The sequence below is a fragment of the Hyperoodon ampullatus genome (assembly GCF_949752795.1).
Source record: "Hyperoodon ampullatus genome assembly, chromosome: 2".
Taxonomy (NCBI): domain Eukaryota; kingdom Metazoa; phylum Chordata; class Mammalia; order Artiodactyla; family Ziphiidae; genus Hyperoodon; species Hyperoodon ampullatus.
In genome coordinates this window covers 32,977,874-32,994,205 of record NC_136915.1, presented here as the reverse complement: position 1 = coordinate 32,994,205, position 16,332 = coordinate 32,977,874, and the positions used below count along the sequence as shown (strand labels likewise).

At 45.2% G+C, this 16,332-nt stretch overlaps 1 protein-coding gene across 3 annotated transcripts in view; it reads right to left on the bottom strand.

Annotated features, from left to right (window-relative positions):
• The window catches only part of MACF1 (microtubule actin crosslinking factor 1), a gene marked incomplete at its 5' end in the record, with an annotated part of 343,134 nt that overhangs the window by 50,461 nt on the left and 276,341 nt on the right, over nt 1-16,332 (bottom strand). For 2 of the 3 annotated variants that reach the window (XM_079698746.1, XM_079698745.1), the window contains 3 exons: nt 2,464-2,630; nt 3,266-3,436; nt 3,610-3,771. In XM_079698746.1, coding sequence (XP_079554872.1) covers nt 2,464-2,630; nt 3,266-3,436; nt 3,610-3,771 — 500 coding nt within the window. Of the gene's footprint in view, nt 1-2,463; nt 2,631-3,265; nt 3,437-3,609; nt 3,772-11,249; nt 15,579-16,332 lie in introns of those variants that run through there. The other variant, XM_079698747.1, reaches the window with a different exon arrangement.

Genomic DNA, 16,332 nt, shown 5'->3' with positions numbered 1-16,332 from the left:
ATTAATGACCTGCTTATAGATTTTATTCTTTTTTTTAAAAAAGAATAAAATATTATATTTTATATTGGAGTATAGTTGAGTAACAATGTTGTGTTAGTTTCAGGTGTACAACAAAGTGATTCAGCTATACATATTCATGTACCTATTCTTTTTTAAATTCTAAATTTAAAAAATTTCATTCTTAAAAAAATAGCCCCTAATTTCTATGTCTTTCTTACTCACCTCTGATTTTGGAATCTGAAAGTTTGAAGGAATCAATGTAATAGGATTTGGGGTAGCAAAGAGAAGAGCTAAAATAATTTAGAGGCATCAAAAATCCAATATTAAAGAATCTAAACAAAAGTCTTTAGAATGTCTACAACAAATGACGCTGCTCTTGGTATTTCTTTAAAATATTGGCTCAGAAACTGTGTTAGACTAGGATGGAAGCAAGTAGGGCAGAAGGAAAGAGTCATAAAAAGATACATTAGGAACAAACCATGACTTTAGTGAGCTTAAGGACCTAGGAGGTAAGTACATAAAATAATGACCATAATACAAGGTACAGATGATGAGTTACAGCAGTTAAGAGGAAAGTGAAATTGTTCTATGCTTGGGGAATAAAGAAAACCTTCATAAAAGCAGGGGAGATGAACAGAAGCATTTCATGGAAGATGCAACACCATCAGCAAAGACAGAATTAGGGCACTGACAGAAGATACTGAAGAACCGAATACGGTTTACTGCGCCCCCAAGGAATGAGAATAGTGGAAACTAAGAAAGGTAGGTTAGGGGGCTTCCCTGGTGGCGCAGTGGTTGAGAGTCCTCCTGCTGATGCAGGGGACATGGGTTCGTGCCCCGGTCCGGGAGGATCCCACATGCTGCAGAGCGGTTGGGCCCGTGAGCCATGGCCGCTAAGCCTGTGTGTCCGGAGCCTGTGCTCCGCAACAGGAGAGGCCACAACAGTGAGAAGCCCGTGTAACCGAAAAAAAAAAAAAAAGGTAGGTTAGGGCCAAACAGTAGAGGGCTTTGAATGTTGGATTAAAGAGACTTTATTTTATAGGCAACAGGGAGTCATTAAATGTCTCTGAGCGTGCAAAGAGGGGAAGGCCTGAGGGTAAGCAGCAGTGGAGTGATGATCAGGAGGCTACCTCATGGGAACTAGCCCAAGTGAGAGTTTGTAAGTCATGAACTGAGGCGAGTGGGAATTAGAGAAATGGACGGAGAGGAAAGACACTGTAGAAGTGAAATGGACAGAATTTAGCATCCTGATAGATATGGGACACAAAGCAGGCGGGAAAAAAAGGGTAAAAAATGAGGTTGAGGTTTTAAGCCTAGGAAACTGGAAGGTTAATGGTGCTATTAGTGGAAATGGATGGAGAGACAGAAGAAAAGTGGTGCAATTTGGAAATGAAAATAAGTTGAATTCTTTCATTTGTTTCTCCCACTAACGTGGAGCAAGCAAATACTTTGTAGCTCAGATAAGAAATAAGCAAGCCATGGATGGGTAGAAGTAAAGAGACTGAAGAGGGGGTTATATCTGAAGACGGCCCGTGGCTACCTAGATAATACATGATCAGCTCTACAACTCTCATACTGATTTCTGATTACTTATCATTTATTTTTTTTTATTTTTTTTTTTTTTGTGGTACGCGGGCCTCTCACTGTTGTGGCCTCTCCCGTTGCGGAGCACAGGCTCCGGATGCACAGGCTCAGCAGCCATGGCTCACGGGCCCAGCCGCTCCGCGGTATATGGGATCCTCCCAGACCGGGGCACGAACCCGTATCCCCTGCATCGGCAGGCGGACTCTCAACCACTGCGCCACCAGGGAGGCCCACTTATCATTTATTTTTAAAACTGAGAACAGTATAAGCTAAAAGTAAAGACATGGTGTGACTTATTAAGCTCAAGTGACACTGGGCTAACTTATAGCTATGGAAAGAGAAAGCACTTCCTTGGAGGAGAAAAGTATACTGCCTGTCTTGTGGCCATTTAGTGAAGAAAGTCCATGCATCTCTTGAATGCTCATTTAACAGAACCACAGACTAGCTCCTAGATTTAAGAACATCTAATATTAGGATAAGCTAACGGAAAAGAACATGATAAATTTCAACTCCAAGTATCGAAAACATTATTTATAAATATGAATGGAAAAAATCTTGTTTCCAAAACTCAGAAAATAACTTGGCTGGATTGTAGGAGTCTGCGTCTGCTGTTTGGAACCAAGATTATATTGCAACAGAACACCACCAAAAAGCAATGAGTCTTCCAGGTCTCAGAAATTTATGGAGTAGCTTAGGCTCATTTCCTGAGTTACTCTGGTTATGAGGATCACCTCTAAAAACTTATCTCTCTTCAAGATAAAAGCCGTTAAACACCTACCAAAGCACTGTATGAATCATCCAGGGGCTTTTAGAGCACCTCAGTGATACAAGTCAGAAACTGCCTCTGACCTATATTCCTCAAAACCCCAGTGGCTTTACCTGGCTGCTGCCTTGCTGAGTAGTCCTGTCCATCTACTTTCAAGACTCTCCAACTGCCCAGTGATCTTCTCTCTATCAGCCCGCTCAGCTGCCTGGGCTATTCTGCCTCCTTCTGCTTGAAGCATGTCTACTGTGGCCTTTCGATCATCTAGGAGCCGCTGGAGCAACTGATGTACATGTTTAAAGGGAATGAAAAGTGATAACATGGGGTCACTTTAAAATCTGAAACAAGGAAAACAAACAAAATGCAAAACCTCACCCCACTGAGCCCTAAGTTTAATTGAACAATGAAGTTTTTTTTTTTTCATCCTGAGGCAAAAACATGAGATATAATTCCTACCACCCATATAAACTTTTCATACACTTAGGGTTTTAAATGGAGCAGTGACTATCATTATGTGACTGATAGGGAACTTAGTTTGAACCAGAAGAAAAAGGCACTGAAATGGAAATTAAACCAAAAATATATACATATATAGATAGAACCTTATACATGATACACATTATTTAAATACTGCTGACCCAAAAAACACTAAAAACCTCTTAAGATAAAGTGGTGACTGAAACACTGAAATAGGGTAAGTGAACAAGCAAAATTGTTCAGTTCAATACATGTCATGGTAATCTAGGAGATTATAAAGTAAGATGATGAAAATCAATTTCCATCTTTCTTTTCTGGATCACACAAGGTAGGTTAGGATTCTACTAAAACTCCTGAATATGCTCCTGAAACCATAAGCAAATGTGCTGTCTGTCATTCCCTACGGCTGTTACAGTTCACTGCCCCAACATTCTCACTTACCTTCTGTTCTTGGATCTGTGCTTTCACCACTTTATACTCAGCAGATGGGGGTTTCTGATTGGCTATGAGCTCCTCAGTGTCTGCCAACCAGCTGAGCAACGGCTCCAAGGCATCTTGGAACTTCCCACAATGCAACAAAGCCTCCTGGAGTTGTGCGATTCTTTGTGCAACCTGTATCACAGACATGGAGGTTCATTACGAGAAAGGAGAGAGCTTTTAAATGACTACTCACCCCTTTTTGTAACTACAGATTGGAACTGCAAATTTTTATTTGCATTCAGGTGCCAGGGAAACCAGAGATTGCAATGTCTCTTTTCTCTGCCCTCCATTCCCAGCATACTCACCTTTTTATTCAATGTGTTCCACCGAGCGTTGATCTCTTCCATGTCATGTTCCAAACCCTGCACATCACAGTTTTTTCCGGCACTCTGGATCAAGCCCTGGCCGAGTCCATTCACCTGCTGTAGTTTCATCTGAAGAGGATCCACCTGCTCTTTCTGAAACATCTAGATAATTGTAAGCCAAAGAAGATTTAATCTAAAGGCAATGAGATCCTCTACACCACACAGTGACTGGTTATTCTTGGGAGATTTATGACTTAACAAGGGAGGGCCAGGAATAACAAGAGAAAACAAGCCATTTGTACGGGAAAGTATCAAGGAAACATGTGGTTTCATATTTCAATACACACATTCTCTTACGGACAAGTAATTACTGAGAGTTACAGCACTACTTAGGCATTTAACCCAATGACTCATGGTTTGTTTGTTTTTTAATCTTCTTAATTTTTAATGCAAAAAGCTATAGAGAATAAAACCAGCACCAGCCTCAAGATATCATGAAAGTGTGATGCATATCAGTCCTAAAAGGGAAGACTGACTAGTATTTAAGATTAAAAATACCTTGGGGAATAGCTTTAATTGACCGCTGATACATGCAATGCTCTTCTCTGACTTGGACTAATAACTCAATTAGCCAAAACATATTAATGGTGTGAAGAACACCAACCTCATAGCTTAATCCCCCTGTGGCTATTTAACTCCATTCTGTTCCAAGGCCATAGACCACACATGGCCAATAATCTTGAAATAGTATTCCTCTGATTACAAAGGGAAATGGGCCAGTAATACTGGGAGATGTCCTTAACAACTTCAGACACCTACTCTGAGTAAGGCGCAGGTATACATAAAACATTTAAAAAATAATGATACTATATATCCATGTTCACCATGAAACAATGGAATTTTAAAACAATATGAACAAGTGTAACAAGCAATGTGAATGTTTCTTTCTAATGCAGTCAAGGTCCATTATTACTTGGAACTTCCTAAAAGGAAACAAAGAGTCACAAGAGAACAGTATTTTTGCCACTCTAATGGTATTAAGGAAAAGAATGAGATAAATATTTGTCCCTAAGATCAGATTTCTCTCAATTATCAGAGGATAAAATGAGCCATATTTCCACTAGTCTAGATCTATTTCCATTCTTTTCTCTTCCATAAAAAGTTCCTTCAGGGCTTCCCTGGTGGCACAGTGGTTGGGAGTCTGCCTGCCAATGAGGGGGACACGGGTTCGAGCCCTGGCCTGGGAGGATCCCACATGCCGCGGAGCGGCTGGCCCCGTGGGCCACAATTACTGAGCCTGCGCGTCTGGAGCCTGTGCTCCGCAACAAGAAAGGCCGCGATAGTCAGAGGCCTGCGCACTGCGATGAGGAGTGGCCCCCGCTTGCCGCAACTGGGGAAAGCCCTCGTGCAGAAACGAAGAGCCAGCACAGCCATAAATTAATTAATTAATTAATTAATTAATTAATTAAAAAAAGAAATCTTTAAAAAAAAAAAAAGTTCCTTCAGTTTCAGTGAGACAGGTGAGCCAATTAAAGCCAAAGAATGACAGAAAATCGAAGAGGACAAAAATAAATGTGAAAGAAAATTATAAGTTTGGGTAAGACTAATTTTGGCCTATGTGAGACCACAGATCACACTAGGATTAGGAAACTGATTCTAGCAAGAGTGGTCTGTGGCTGAACAAGTGAGTCACCAGGGAGGAAAGGCTCCAGGGAACATTGAAAAAGGAAGGTTATATGGGTACTCACCAGTGGGCTTCATTTTACACTATAATCCGATTACACCATATTTTGTTAGGCAACACTACAAGGCAGTTCAGCTAAAAATGACTGTTACTCTGACAGCATGGTTTCCAGAGAAAGCAAGTACTATGATTGTATTTTGTGTTAAAGATGTTTTCACTGCAGAAAAATCAGAGCAGAGGGGGGAAAAACAACTCCCATGGCTTAAGCTGCTTGAGTGCAACAAAATGGCTGTGGGGCAGGGGTTGGAAAGGCAAAGAAAGCAGAAATGCCTAAGGTACAGAGAGAAGATGTCAAGTCCACACTGAAGAGCCCCCTTTCACTCAGTAATTAAATCCTGTCTCATGCTATGACTGACATTTATTTTTTTCTCTGTTGTGCCAATACGGTAGCCAACAGCTACTTGTGGCTCTTTAACTAGAAATTCAGTTCCTCAACCACACTAGCCACATTTCAGCGGGTCAACAGCCACGTGTGGCTAGGGCCTAATGTATTGGGCAACACAGAGAATACCTCCTCTCCTGGCAAGAAGCTCTATGGGCTATCAATGTAAATGACACAGAAAAGCAAAAATAAAATTTAAACAGCTTAACAATCTCTTTCATATAACAGAGTGAATTCTTTTCTTAAAAGTTGGATTTACTTTGTTCGTGAACATTTCACATAGAAGCATTAGAGGTTACTTCATTTCCCATGCCTACTCTATGGATTAAGTTGACAGGGAATGGGTATTTGTCTCATTTTTTTCCCCAGAAGTTAAAAAATATATGAAAGTGCCTCTAGATACTTAAGTAGTTTAAATATTTATATTGAACACCAGTGAACAGAAGGTTAAAGAAAGTAAATTTGAAAACACTTGCTCCTTTTCTCTCAACTCCCAAATAAAGCTGTTGTGCAAAACCAGTGCTTTTAAGATACATTAAATTCCTACTCCTAACTACTTCAATGGGACTGTGCCATGTTATTAACTAACCAGTGCTGGCAGACATTTCCCAGAGCAGAACACTAGTAAAAATTATTGCAAGGCTGTAAGATGCAACAGGGACATAAAACAGAAAACTTCCCAAAGAACTTCTTCAAATGCTTTTATCTTTGGTAACACCACAGTCTCCCAGTTTTCATCCTGACTGATCCTTTTTTGAGGTCCTTTGCCCTCTTCCTCTTCTAGATCTCCAAATGTTAGCCTTTGGGGGTAGGGATAAGAGTAGCATGTCAGTCCTGAGCCCTCTTCTCATTCCACAGTCTCCTCTAGGCAATTCTATCCATTCCTATGGCTTTAAATACTTACCATGATAAATGCTCATCACTAAAATTTATATATATCTTCTGAATTTCAAATCTGGGTATCCAACTACTTGCTTAATATTGCCATACAAATGAATCACAGGCATCTTGAACTTAACCATTCCAAAATTGAACCTGCTAATTTCCTCTCCCCCAAATCTGTTCTTCCCTAAGCAATTTACTACTGCCCCCATTGTATGGCTGTGAGCATAACTGACGCCATTTTGGGCCCTTAGAGTTTCTCCCGTCCTTTTGCTGGCCCAACCCAGGACTGTACCGTACAGTAAATCACTTCTCTGTTGTCACGGGCTTTGTAGATAATAGATATTGTTTAATAATCATCAGGACCCAGTAGCCCCTATGCTCCGTTAGTCCCCAAACAATGATGAAAACCTTCGCTGACATATATTCCTGGCGCCCATGAGACTAGTACCCATTCATAAATCTTGACTTAGGAATGCACGTCCTTTTTCCAAGCACCTGCTGCCCCCACCCCATAAACCCCAGACCCTAGGTTAACTGTAGAATTGTCCCAGTGGCCCCCTGGGCGGTGCAGAGTGCAGCTGCGAATGCTTCGAGTTGTTGTCTGTCTGATCCCACCCTGACAGTAAGTTACCCTGTAATAAACTGATCCATTGATTATATGGAGCTACCTGCCTCCTTTTTTGGTCTCAAGATGCCTTCTCGGTTTAATGAGTACTTTTTGTTCCCTCCACCCTCCAACACCCATCCACTCAGTTGTGCAAACCAGAACTAGAAGCCATCCTTGATAACTCCCCCTCACTCCCTCCCAATATGAAAGCCATTATCAGGTCTTATTGATTCTGCCTCCAAACTGTATCTTAGATCCATCCAATTGTCTTCAAATCCACTGACACCTCTCTAGTCCAAGCCACCTGGACAATTGCAGTAATGTAGCAGGCTTCTTTACTCTGTCCTTGATCCACTGCAATCCACTCTAAACACAGTTGCCAGTGTGATTTTTTTTTTAAGTTGCGAACCATTCTGTGTTTTCTGTATTCCATGTGAATAATCATAATACGAACTAACAAATACAAGACAAAAGAAATCTGAGATTTATAAACCCTGGATAATGTTGAGAATGTTACTGTCAGTGTGAACCAGTTTTCTCTATCTTTAAGCTGAGAGTCATCTTTTAAAAAACGTAAATGAAATCATTTCACTCCCCTACTTAAAATCTTTCAATAGCTTCTTACGGCTCTTAAGGTAGAAATCCTTTTGAGGACTTCTTTCTCAGCCCCTGCATCATCTGGCCCCTTCCTAACTCTCCAGGTTTACTGCAAGGCACTCTTCCGGAGACCTTGCTCACTGTGGTCAAGCCACTTGGCTTTCTTCTAGTTCTAACATGCCAAGCTCTTCCCAGCTACCATTTCCTTTGTCTGGAATGCTCTTCCCTCTGACTCTCTGAGTAACTAAGTAACTTATCCTTCAGGTTTTAGTTTTAAAATTCCTTCCCTGACACCACAATTGAAGTTAAATACCCTTATTGTTTCTCATCATAACCTTTATTTTTTATTCAAAGCATTTGCCACATTTGTAACCATGTATTTGTGTCATTTTTGCTTAATGTCTGCCTCCCCTACTACAGTATAAGTTCCACAAGGGCAGGGACCATGCCGATGCTATTCACTGCAGAAGCCCCAGTGCCTGGCTCAGGGTAGCTACACAATAAATATTTATCCAGTAAATGAATGAATCTTTGCATAGAAACGGTGTTAGAGAAAGCAAACAAATCCATAAAAGTTCTGCTGGTCAGCTGAGTATTCAAACACTGACCTGAAGTTGCGGGGCTCCCCAATTTTTTGCTTAAAAAGACTTTCTTGGCAAATTTTAATTTTATAGAACCACTGTTTTATACAAAAGGTTTTTTTCTTCCATTGAACCAATGACTGGAAATAAGACTAAGGAAGTCTATACATGAGGAGAGCACTTAAATAACCACATATTGTTCTTAGTGGGCCTAGGATCCCACTACAGAAATAGCAAGCGGGGCTTCCCTGGTGGTGCAGTGGTTGAGAATCTGCCTGCGGACACGGGTTCAAACCTTGGTCTGGGAGGAACCCACATGCCGCAGAGCAACTAGGCCCGTGAGCCACAACTACTGAGCCTGCGCGTCTGGAGCCTGTGCTCCGCAACAAGAGAGGCCGAGATAGTGAGAGGCCCACGCACCGTGATGAAGAGTGGCCCCTGCTTGCCACAACTAGAGAAAGCCCTCGCACAGAAACGAAGACCCAACACAGCAAAAATAAATAAATTAATTAATAAACTCCTACCCCCAACATCTTAAAAAAAAAAAAAGAAAAAGAAATAGCAAGCAAGTTCTGGCCTTCTGTTTCCTCTATCAAACCTTCTTGTGATTGCAATTGAAAGCTTATATCTATTTTAACCATGTATACATGTGGACATTTGTACATACATGTGCAGAGGATCTAAAGCAGTTCATTTTAAATCACAGATTTTGCAGCTGGGCTACTATTTCCTTCTCCTGTCATTTATATCAGGTAATATTTCATAAAATGACAACCTCCTGTAGCTGGAAGGATCCTTAGAGATTACCTAGCCCCACCTACTCATTTCGTAGATGGGGAAACAGAGATCCCAGAGACTGATATTAAGGATTTCTCTGAATATTCTTCCTTTATGCAGATTTGACTGGCTCTTTGTAAGGTAATCCCTATATTTCATTGATTACTGCTGTAGGCTTTATACTAGAAATATTCTGTATAATCAAGAATGCTGGTGACTTTGGATAGGTTGCTGGGATCTTAGTGTCAATCCCAAATTCAGTAAAACTCAGAAAACTGAATCAAATCCCTCAATCTGAAAGGTGATGCATTCTAATTTGATGGGATGCCTAATTACAAAATAATTGGCGAAGCCCAGGTGACACTACCACCACTCAGCTCTGCAGGAGGATCTGTGGCACAGGTGACGGCTTATAGCCTACAATCAAGATGATTTTTCATTGCTGGCAGCTGCATGTTTAATTGGTCCTCTAGCTAAGGCTGCCCTGAAAGGTTCTGCAATGGGGTGAACCCATGTTTCTTGCAGCATCCATGGATATTCAGGAGATTAATATTCATCCACTCGCAATAGGGAAGGCATACTACGAAGAAGGCACTGTTCTGGGTCCCGGGGATGGTGTAAAATCAAAACCACCTCCTCACTCAGTAACCCCTGACTGTATTTGACTAAACTTCTAACTCCTTCACTGCTTACCAGCGACCAAATGACGACAGGACAGTGAGCTGTAGAAAGCTGCCACTCTCAAAATCCTTTGACTAAGAATGCTCAAGGATAGGAAACCTGGGAAGAGGGTTCACAACACATTCTGTTTTCTAACATCAGGAATCTCAAAATCCTGGAGCTAAGAGAGACCCAGGAGGACATCAGCCCAATTCTTATTTTATGGATTAAGAAACAAGAGGTCCAGGAAAGGAAAAGTGACTGCTTCAGGATACAAAGTTTGACAAGATGACTAAAATGCCTCTTTTTCATAAATATTATTGTGCCTTATTAGGTTTTTAAAAACACACATTTGTATTAAAAAACTGTTATTCACACATCTATATATGGCTTTCCTCCAACCCGCCTTAGTGAATTCTTTCAACTAACCAACATATCTATTTGAAAGGGAAAGGCGGGGGCTTACCTGGTGGCTCAGTGGCTAAGAATCCGCCTGGCAATGCAGGAGACACGAGCCCTGGTCTGGGAAGATCCCACATGCTGTGGAGCAACTAAGCCCCTGCACCACAGCTACTGAGCCTGCGCTCTAGAGCCCACAAGCCACAACTACTGAGCCCATGTGCCACAACTATTGAAGCCCGCGCGCCTAGAGCCCGTGCTCCACAACAAGAGAAGCCACCACAATGAGAAGGCTGCGCACCACAATGAAGAGTAGCCCCCGCTCGCCGCAACTAGAGAAAGCCTGTGAGCAGCAACGCAGCCATAAATAAATAAATAAATAGATAGATAGATAGATAGATAGAAAAAAAGGGGAAGGGGGGAGCATATTGATAGTAATTGAAATCTTCTATGTTTGGTGCGTTGAATGGATTATCTCATTTTATCCTCACAACCCTCACAGGGTTCTTCTGCCTTAACAAATGAAGAAACTGGAGCCTCAGGACATTTAACTGTCTCAGGGTGGTTAAAAAGTACTCCAGGTCTCACTCCAAAGTCCACATTCTAGCCTCTACCTGACTGCTGACATCACCAATGAATAAGCAGCCTCTTGATTTAGGAAAGAACATGCTTACTGTAAAATTCAAAAGCAGAATCACCCTTTCTTGTTAATAATCTTTTTCAAAATGTAAGCCAAGAACTGTTTACATCCCTGTTTTCTTTGGGTTTTGCTTATGTCTGAATTAAAAACAATGAGAGAGTCTGAATTATAAAGTTTTTCAGCAGGTAAAAACACATTTTCCCCATAAACTCAATAAAAAGACCAAAAAAGACCAGAAAAGCCCAGACACCCCAAAGGGAACCAAAGAAAGAACAATCTGTGCCCTTTCTAATCACCACCAAGTCAGAGAACTTGCAAATCTCACTTTACTCTCCAGATCCTTCCCCAACAATATGAGCAACAATTACCTCATTTGAATTTAATCCATCAACTGCAGCCAGAGGCACTTTCCCATGCAGCACTGTGCCAGTCACCTCTTTCATTCCAAATGCTGGGGAATCAAGGTCCTCCTTGATCCACATTCCAGCAGGGGAAGCCTCCTCTAGAACAGGACTTCCTTCTTCTAAGACAGGCACTGAGTCAGTATGGGTAGTATCTCCCTGGAAGGGTACGCCAGCAGGGAACACTTCCTCCACAGCAGGCACTGTAGCAGCCAGGGCGGCAGGCTCCCCTGGGGTGGGCACTGCAGCAGTGGGGGCAGCAGGCTCCCCTGGGGTGGGCACTGCAGCAGTTGGGGCGGCAGCCTCCCCTGCGGTGGGTACTGCAGCAGTTGGGGCAGCAGGCTCCCCTGGGGTGGGCACTGCAGCATCTGGGGCGGCAGGCTCCTCTGGGGTGGACACTGCAGCAGCTAGGGCTGCAAACTCCCCTGGGGTGGGCACTGCAGCAGCTGGGGCTGCAGACCCCTCTGGGGTGGACACTGCAGCACCTAGGGCTGCAAACGCCCCTGGGGTGGGCACTGCAGCAGCTGGGGTGGCAGGCTCCTCTGGGGTGGGCACCACAGTAGTGGGAGGTGCAGGTTCCCCTGGGGTGGGCACTGCAGCAGCTGAGGCAGCAGGCTCCCCTGGGGTGGGCAATGCAGCAGCTGGGGCAGCAGGCTCCCCTGGGGTGGGCACTGCAGCAGCTGGGGCGGCAGGCTCCCCTGGGGTGGGCACTGCAGCAGCTGGGGCGGCAGGCTCCCCTGGGGTGGGCACTGCAGGAGCTGGGGCTGCAGGCTCCCCTGGGGTGGGCACTGCAGGAGCTGGGGCTGCAGGCTCCCCTGGGGTGGGCACTGCAGCAGCTGGGGCGGCAGGCTCCCCTGGGGTGGGCACTGCAGCAGCTGAGGCGGCAGGCTCCCCTGGGGTGGGCACTGCAGCAGTGGGGGCGGCAGGCTCCCCTGGGGTGGGCACTGCAGCAGTGGGGGCGGCAGGCTCCACTGGGGTGGACACTGCAGCAGTGGGGACGGCAGGCTCCCCTGGGGTGGGCACTGCAGCAGGGGGGGCGGCAGGCTCCCCTGGAGTGGGCACTGAAGTAGTGGGGGTGGCAGGCTCCTCTGGGGTGGACACTGCAGCAGCTGGGGCTGCAAACTCCCCTGGGGTGGGCACGGCAGCAGCTGGGGCAGCAGGCTCCTCTGGGGTGGACACTGCAGCAGCTAGGGCTGCAAACTCCCCTGGGGTAGGCGCTGCAGGAGCTGGGGCTGCAGACTCCTCTGGGGTGGACACTGCAGCAGCTAGGGCTGCAAACTCCCCTGGGGTGGGCACTGCAGCAACTGGGGTGGCAGGCTCCTCTGGGGTGGGCACCACAGTAGTGGGAGCTGCAGGCTCCTCTCGGGTGGGCACTGCAGCAGCTGGCTCCTCTGGGGTGGGCACCAGAGTAGTGGGAGCTGCAAGCTCCCCTGTGGTGGGCACTGCAGCAGCTGGGGCAGCAGGCTCCTCTGGGGTGGGCACTGCAGCAGCTGGAGCAGTCCACTCCAGGGAGGATTCTGTAACAGCTAGTACATCCTCCTCTGTGATGGCCACTGAAGCAGGTGAAGCAGTCCCCTCAGGAGCAGGCACTGCAACAGCTGGGGCAGCAGCACTCTCTGTAGCTGATACTGCAGCAGCTGGGACATGTGCCTCCATGGTGGCCACTGGAACAACAGGTACATCCTCCTCTGGGAAGGGCACTGTAAGAGCAACTATAGCAGTTCCCTCTGGGGCAGGCACTGCAGCATCTAGGGCATCTTCTTCTACAGTGGGCACTGCAGCAGCTGGGTCAGGCTTCTGTGGGATGGGTATCCATTCCTCCAAAATTGGTTCCGTATTACTAGCCTTGGTAACTTGTTCCTCCAGAAGGATATTTAGCAATGAATCTGAATCTCTCATTTCTGTTTCCCCTCCCTCCAATGAGGCCACATTCAGCTTGGGCTTTATGTCATTCACAGTTTCCACTCCATCTCTGCTATGTCCCAGTCCTCCAACCTGCAGGTGCAGACTCAGGATCTCTGACTCTGGGGATTTCCTCTGGAGATCCTGGGAGACCCACTCTGGGAGGTCATTAGGAAGATGTGCTGGGGCTCGGTCCTCCAGCCTGGCATCATAACCCAGTGCCTGTGCTTCACCATCCTCATCACAAGCTCCTTCCACGGACAACAATTCACAAAGGTCCACATCTCCCAAGGAAGTCAGACAGTTATTTCCTTGATTAATAGCTCCTTTCTCACCTTCCCAATGAATCTCATCTGTTAGTAAATGTGAATCATATGGTAACGCCTCTACTTCAGATCCTGAGGTAACATCTATTAGTTCATAGCTAACAGAACTGAGGGGGACTCTCTCCACACACTCCTCAGCATTCCCCTCAACTTCACTACAGTCCAGCTGGGACAAACTGCCATTTTCTTTGGCCAGCTTGGCTTCAAAGCCTGATACATTTTCTTCATGAGAAGCCCTGTGATCAGAGGTGGACAATCCTCCTGGGTCTGGCTTTCCCGGTGACTCCAGATCAGCTGGGTGTCTAAAGTTAAATTCCCCTGCAGTCTCGGGGCTAAAAGGCACTTTTTCACCCTCCTCCTCACTAACAGTGGAAGCGCCCCTCACGGTATCAGAGTAGGCAGTAAGTTCCAAAGTATTAGGCACCTGGGAAGAATCCAGGGCATTAAAATAGTCACAATCCAACCCAGGATCAGAGTCCTTTGCTCTTACATTTAAAAGGCCTACATGCTCCTTTTCTAAGGCAGCCCCTGGAAAATGACTAATTACAAGTGAATTTTCTGCATCCTGGGATGGGGCCAGCCCTTCAGAAGAGGCTTGAGTCTCCAGCTCAACTAAAGGAGTTACTCCTTCTTCACATAAACACTCCTTTTCAAGTTCAAGAAACATCTGAACTGAATCTGTGTCAGAGAGCTGCTCTGAATTGGCAGGACCAACAGTACATTCTAAATCTGAAACAAGACCCTCTAGCCCCTGAGCAGTTCTGTTTCTCAGTTCTCCTACAGCACTCTCACCTGTTAGGACACAACTGTAATCAAGCGATGCATCCTTGAGAACAGACGCCAAAAGGTTCTTAGCTGGCTGTCGGTCATCAGAACAACAGATCTGACCAAGAGCTAGGTGGTCAAAAGTCCCCAAGACAGCAGCTGAGAAGTTGGCTCCATCCTCCACCACTGCTACAGTGTTTGCTTGCTCTCTTTCTTCGAAAACATCTGCCAGGCTGTTCTTTTCCTCATCTGCCATTAGAAAAGTCTTTCCTCTCTCTGACAGTTTCTCTTCCTCCCACTCCTCCTCAGCCTCCATCATAATCCATCGCTCATCCTCCTCAAACTTTAGCTCAGATTCTGTTTTCTCTCTCAGGCTGGGGGTTATGAGAATATGCAACTCTGGATCCAACAGCTCTTCACTCAGGCAAGGGGAGAGAGGTGGCATTTCTACAGTGCAACCTGTGTCCTGAAGGGGGTGCTGCTTCTCGCCAAAGCCTCCCTTAGCCAAACTTTTCATGGCTCTGGGCCAGGTTGCACTTGAGAATCTGTGTTCCTGCGTTACATCTGTGTTACCACTTGCTGCTGCAGCTTCTGACTCTAGAGGCTGGAATTCACGGGGAGAGATCTCACTGTGCTGCTGAAATCTGAAGTCTTGGCAATCTCCACCTAAGTTTTTCACATCCTGCCCTTCTGGAATACCTATGGATTTGGACACATGTTCCAGAGTTACGGACTCTGACTGAGGTTCCCTGTGGTCCAAATGACCAGAACTTTCTGTTAATGCAGAACTGGATTCCTTCTTCTCTTGCAAGCAAGGATTTGAAGCACCAGCTTCGGAAACCTCACTGAGAGAAGCTTCCATCCTTTCTGCAAATTCTGGGAAATTCGGTGGCATGAAGGACTTCCATGATCTCCTGTTAACATTGTCTTTGCGTTCTGCATTTGGCCGCCTTCTGGGTGGCACAGGTGCTGACTTCTGCACATCACTGCTTAGCTTTAGTGCATCAAATATTATTCTCTCATCCAACTTTTTGCTTTCTGGTGCTCTGGATTCAAAAACATTAGCTGCTGCTCCTAATGTACCATTGCTGGATATAGTACTTCCTTCTATCTTTTCCACGGTGCTTTTTGAAGTCTGATTAAGCTTTGACCCCTGGTCAATTTGTTCATTTATCCTCATTGTATCATATATAGATCGCTGCGGAACATAGCAATCCTCTATATAGCCATCCTCCTCCTCTCCTTTCCCCAGGCAGATGGGGTTCTGCCTTAAACAGTCTGGCCTGCTGAGTGGCTTACCCATATTTTTCAAACAAGATGAACCATCAACCTTTCAAAAGTTTCTCACGGGTTCCCCCGAAATGCATTCTGCATAAGTTAAAAATCCTTTTACATGTTCGTAACCTCAAACCACCAATTGGAACTTCCCTCCAGAAAGGCCTGGAAGTCCCACTTTGAAACCATTCTGAGAGACGCTCTAAGAACAGCTTTCTTCTCACAGGTTAGCAGCCTCATAGTTGCAGGCAGATAAATGGTACAATGTATTCAACAAACAAAATAATTCCTTCTATGGCCTTTTTGTTTTTTTTAAGAGCACTGCTCTTTCCAATTCAGTCAGTTAAAAAAAATCATCTGATGTTGACAAGTCTTATTCAATATCTAGTTCCACTCACTTCTCACCCAAGCAGAGTTGGAAGCAGAGGATTTATATCGATTGTGTCCTTTAATAACAATGGCACAGCCCCTCCGGTCTTCAAGTATGGCCCAAGCTCCTAGGAATTCCTTTCATTTTATCCTCAGTTCCAGCCCTGGAGAGTCCAGCTGGTCTGAATTAGCCATTCGTCCTCCCTAGTTCGGGTGTTTGCATTTGAACTGGGCTGGTCGGCGGATATTCCTGCAACTTTAAACACAGGAAGTCCTTCATTCGCGGCCAGCTTGGGGCTTCCTGTCTCCAAAACATCATGGCATTGTTGTGGCTCCCAGAACAGCCCTGCGCCGTGGCCGCCAAACAAGGCGAGGGGAGCCCGGCGCCGGGCCTTTTAGAGGCCGGCAGGCTG